This window comes from Cucurbita moschata, unplaced genomic scaffold, assembly GCF_002738365.1.
Source record: "Cucurbita moschata cultivar Rifu unplaced genomic scaffold, Cmos_1.0 Cmo_Scf00015, whole genome shotgun sequence".
Classification (NCBI taxonomy): Eukaryota; Viridiplantae; Streptophyta; class Magnoliopsida; order Cucurbitales; family Cucurbitaceae; genus Cucurbita; species Cucurbita moschata.
In genome coordinates, this window is record NW_019268531.1 from 630904 (window position 1) to 636027 (window position 5124).

The 5124-nt window shown below is 37.9% G+C and overlaps 1 protein-coding gene across 3 annotated transcripts in view; it reads right to left on the reverse strand.

The window, feature by feature from the left end:
- Window positions 1-4916, reverse strand: part of LOC111453581 — an 11585-nt gene extending 6669 nt beyond the window's left edge. Inside the window, exons 1-11 of one of the 3 annotated variants that reach the window (XM_023094721.1) lie at window positions 4475-4916; window positions 4058-4159; window positions 3550-3630; window positions 2492-2601; window positions 2252-2387; window positions 1977-2075; window positions 1227-1377; window positions 1037-1147; window positions 705-964; window positions 465-641; window positions 96-293 (exon numbers count right to left, since the gene is read on the reverse strand). In XM_023094721.1, coding sequence (XP_022950489.1) covers window positions 96-293; window positions 465-641; window positions 705-964; window positions 1037-1147; window positions 1227-1377; window positions 1977-2075; window positions 2252-2387; window positions 2492-2601; window positions 3550-3630; window positions 4058-4159; window positions 4475-4774 — 1725 coding nt within the window. In that variant the 5' untranslated portion in view covers window positions 4775-4916. Of the gene's footprint in view, window positions 1-95; window positions 294-464; window positions 642-704; window positions 1148-1226; window positions 1378-1976; window positions 2076-2251; window positions 2388-2491; window positions 2602-3549; window positions 3631-4057; window positions 4160-4474 lie in introns of all 3 variants that reach the window. The other 2 variants (XM_023094719.1, XM_023094720.1) reach the window with 2 other exon arrangements.
- Window positions 4917-5124: the final 208 nt, after the last annotated feature.

Below are 5124 nucleotides of genomic sequence, written 5' to 3' on the forward strand. Positions count from 1 at the left end.
CCCCCCCCCCCCCCCCAAAAAAAAAGAGAGAGAGAGAGAAGAATTAAATTTAATAAATCTGGGGTGGGTTTCATTATTAGCAAGTTGCTCCATACCTGAAGAGAATTAGCAAGAGAATTTATAGGGAAGCCTTTCCCAAGAATATCTTCGTTGGGCAGGAGCAAAGCCAACAAAGCCTCCTTTAATTGCTTCAACAAGGAAGGATCATCAGCGGCTAATGGGCCTAAGTGAGTGCATGCGACCCTCAAAGCACTAGAATAATCACCGGAACTAACCAGCTTCAAAAATTCAACCTGAAGCCATAGGAACGTCAAATAAATTGAAAAGAAATATGCAATAATTCTCATCAAGCCGCATACTCATGTAAGCTTCCAAGATCCATCAATGGTGACTAGCTAATAGTGTAGCAAGAATGACGAGTATAAAAGGAAAACTCACACATAACCTCGTTACAACCAATTTACCTGCTTAAGTTGGAATAGGAGAATAGGATTTTGTGCAAAAAACTTTGGATCCACGGCATTAATTTCTTCCACAACCTCAGCAGCCAATCTTTTACTTGCCAGTTCTCTAATGCCCAAGACAATCTCATATTTATCATCCTTGCCAGTAGATTCTAATGGTAAATGTTTTTCAAGGTTCTGCAGAAAAAAGTTCAGTCAGATTGTTTAATCAGATGAATTAAAATATAGTCATGGATGTACCTGTTGTTCCTTAGACATGGTCGTACTGACCACAGTTGTAGTGCTAACTTCTTGTTTACTGCATCCACTGTAAGACAAGTCACGAAGTTCTCTATCATCATGTCTTCCTCTCCATCTCTTTCGCTTGCTCCTTTCTACAATCCCACGGTTCTTGTTTACTTGTAATGTTCTTGAATTTCCCACATGAATTGAATCACTAGTGCTACAATCTTCTCGATTGGACGTTGGCTCCAATGAATATCGTAAGTCAGTCTCGGTACCTTGAGAACTAGTCACATCAGCAATATTTTCAGGAGAACTATCCACACGGGAATTGTTGACAGAAATTTCACCATCTGAAAGTTTACTGGTTGCATAGTCGACTTCAAGAGAGCAATTCCTTGATGAACAATACTCCAGCTCAGATTGATCAACTTTCAATGAACTAGAGCGATTCTGCATCCCTAGTTATCAAGAAATGACAAACAGGTTTAAAAGGCATACAAGCTTATTGATAAAAAGGGATAAAAGTTTGAGTTTCACCAGAGAGAGCCCCACGACCAGAGTCCACAATTCCTCTGTAGATGCAATACTCACGAACAAGCTCATCAAGTACAGAAAGGTCCAATTTCATCCGGCACAACTCATTCTGCGATATGTATGTAAAACTCATAATCAATGAACCATCATGAAACTGAAACAAAATGAACAATACTATTTCAAGTGACGAGATGATTGGAATCAAATGTCATAAGCACAAAAACACAAGAGAATAATGTAAATAATATAATATTTTAAATAATGAAAGAAAAGGTAAATATCAATACAACTGAGTAGATAGAACCATTCTTCATGCTAGAGAAAATCAAGAGATAAAGAGTGAGGATTCTACAGTCGGTAAATTTCAACAAAATTTTCAGAACAAACAACAAACTGTCTCCAAACGCTTAACAGATTTACTTCTACATACACTAAATTTTCATATGAACTATGGTCTTGCTCTTGCCTTACATTTCTCAATGATCCCACTTCCCATCAACCTTATATTTCAATATGAAGAAACATTTCTATTCACCAACCCATCAAGACAGTGTCACATCCTCTGTGTCCCATGCTAGTACCAATTACAAGCACGCCGTCAAATGAGGTTATGGTTCACACTGTCTAATGCAACATAAAGCAGCATAGAGTACTTTTAGCAGCTATACCCGAGGATTTGTACAAAAAGAACCTAATAACAGTGAAGCATAGACCAGAAAGGATAAAATTATAAGCCTTCACGTAGATGCTAACCTGGAATGCATGAAATAAATCACCTTTGGTGAATCTCAAGCTATCAATTGCCCCCTGCCTTGTTAGCTCTACAGCATGTGCAAGAGCTTGAATGTCCACCTGCACTCATATTAAGATCAAAAAATAAGAGGCGAAGAAAATAACAACTCCTGGCAGCTAGTAATACACATGCAAATAGGAGCAAACTCTCACGTTGTACCACACCACTAGATGGAACTAACTAGAAGCTCAAGTTTTTTAAATTAAAATTCTAATTAAAAAATCAGGTATCTCACCTCATCAAATGGAGGTGCTTCATGCAGACTCTCCCTGGGTGTGGCAGGTGGATCACGTTCATCTAGAAGCAACCTCTCAGTGAGATCTGATATGGGAGACAACACGCCTTCACGAAAGCAAAAACCTTTATGTATGCTGCAAGAAAAGACAAAGAATAATATTTTAGATTCAATGAAATTTTTATCAACTGATCTATTATGGGTGGGGGACAAGAAGAAAGAAGAAAATGAAGAAAAAACCTTATCAAGTATCTCAAAGTCATTGAGAAGACTGGATCATATGCCTGCATATGAGCTCGTAGGACTGAGGACATTAACCCAGCAATATCAAACCTCCTACTTTCACACCACTGAAACATGAGAAAATGCACCTTCAGCAGAAAAACTAAATGCAGTTCCCAATTCCACCTGTTCAGAGTCTTCAGACCACTGAAAGAGAACATATTGCACGTAGAACTAAAAATATCGAGTTGAAAGATGTTATTTGAGAATTAAGTTGTTCAGACTCCAAAGGATAAATTTTGCAACATATTCAACTTGAAAATTTTAAAATACACACAACATAAACATAAAAGAAAAGGCAACTATGAATGAAGAGATGCGAATTCACATCTCAAATAAAAATTAATAATGTTTATTTAAAATAAAATAAACTGTTCTTTATGAGTTTCCAAAGGAGAACAACTCAGATTTAAAAATATGCAAAGAACAAAAAAAAAATCTTAATGACTCCAAAATTTTCCCTATGCTTTTCAAATTAAGAAACTATTTTATAAGATTTAGATTTTTTAGTAACCTCCTACACACATTCTGTTCAAGCACCTTGACAACAATATACAAGACAATTCCATACCCTACCCACCCAGAACCAAGGAATTCATACTACTTGGCAAAGAAATATGTACTAGGCTTATAGAATGCCCTGAGAGCCTTAAACAGAGCTCATTTTAAATGTGTCAAGTGAAAAATAACGTGAAACATTAAACTTCAATTTGACTGCTTAGTGAACCCTAAAAGTGGCCAAATCCCAAGAAATTAATGGTCCAACTTTTCCTTATAACTTTGTAGTGATAAGAAAGTAAGGAAAAGAGGAAAGTTCTTGATTAAAAAGAAAAGGTTGCCTTTACATCTGTTTGAAATACAAGACAGCCAAATATTAAATGTGCATTCTAATTATCAAGAACAGCCATATGTTACTGGGTTTCCGGAAGGGTGGCATAGTCAACATCCACTGAAACATCCAAAATACCAAAGGTAATAGTCACCAATGTGATATGAGAGAAAATAGTAATATCCACCTCATATGTCACTGGGGATGTTTGATTGTCCTTGTCATAAATGAAGGCAAGAAGAACGTGCTTGAACTCCTCATACGCCTCCTTCAACATAAATAATAGAGAACTCAGCCAAAAGAATAAGCAGAAAAGTTGCAGAATCTGATTTAAAAATAGCACAGTGGTTTCTTCCCCCACAGAATTCGAGACATTATGGAACAATATTATGAGGTAGTCAAAAGTTATTCTACGGTGCTTTTCTCTGAGAGATGGTTGGACTTTTGGGCTTCTAAGGTGCTCTCTCTCTTCTTTTTTTTTTTTTTTCACCTTTCTGTAGCTACAGCTACTTCTTTATTACGCCAACTAGAGTAGAAAAAAGATGGCTTATGGCACTTCCTCTCGTACTTCTCATAATTCAACCGAATTTTTCTTTCTTTGAAAAAGACAATAATTCTTTGCTCGATCTGATTACCAGAGAATATTTTCTTAAAAATATCAATTCGAGCAAACCGAGAATGTGTGAAATGCTTACCGGGTATGCGTCAAGAGCACAAGGAGCGAGCACTGTCCGAATGCATCGAATGGCCAAAACACGATCCTCTGGAGTCCCTTTCCTCAGAAGCTCAATAAATTTCTTTATACAATAAACACAGAAAGGGAAACGAATCAACTAAAAAGTTCCACCATACTGGTTATTGAAAACAGAATACATGAAAGGATGTTCCCACTGATTAGGATATTTAGCTACCAAACAAACGGACTCTATGTTTCCAGATTTCCAATTTCCGATGAAGCATGATTAAAAAAATGGAAATATCCCGTAATTAGCCTAAACAATAAAAATCAAAAGATATCGCATGAACAAAAAGAAGTTGCACATTCAACATTAGGTACGAAGCATCAGCGAGAGAGAGAGAGAGAGGGATAGAGAGAGCAGAATCAGTGAAACCTGCTTCTGCAACCGGAACAGTAGCCTATGATCATCCAGAATGAAGGGTGCATGAAGACGGAGGAGATCGATGGCGCAGTCAATATCACCGGACTCCAAATAGCGTCTGATCTGGCGGATGATCAACCTGGAATGGTAAGAGGAGGAGGAAAGCGAGGAAGGGGAAGGGGAAGGGGAAGGGGAAGGGGAAGGGGAAGAAGGTGGGGAGGACGAAAAGGAATCCTCAATCAAGTTCTCTGATCTAGCGAAGTCGATTATTAGGGCATCGAGAGCTTCCCAGTTCAAAGGGGTGGAGTCCATTCGGAAGGAAAAGGCTAAGTTTGTGGATTAGAGGATATGAGTTTGCAATTTGGAAGAGAGGGGTCGCGTTGGCGCTGGCGCTAACCTAGTGCGCTCCCTCTGCCTCTGCCCAAAGGCGGCGATGTTGAGATGCAAAACCCAATGGAATTTGAAGGCTATATTAAATGCCACGTGTACTTTACGGGTTTAAACTGCCAGATCGCTTTGCCTTCCTCCTTTTATCATTTACGTATCGCACGATATCTTTCACCCTTATTTATCACGAGTTATCGACGGAATTGTTTGAACAAATAGAATTTATTTAATACCCATTTAATTTATTTGAACAAAAAAAAAAAAAAAAAAAAAAT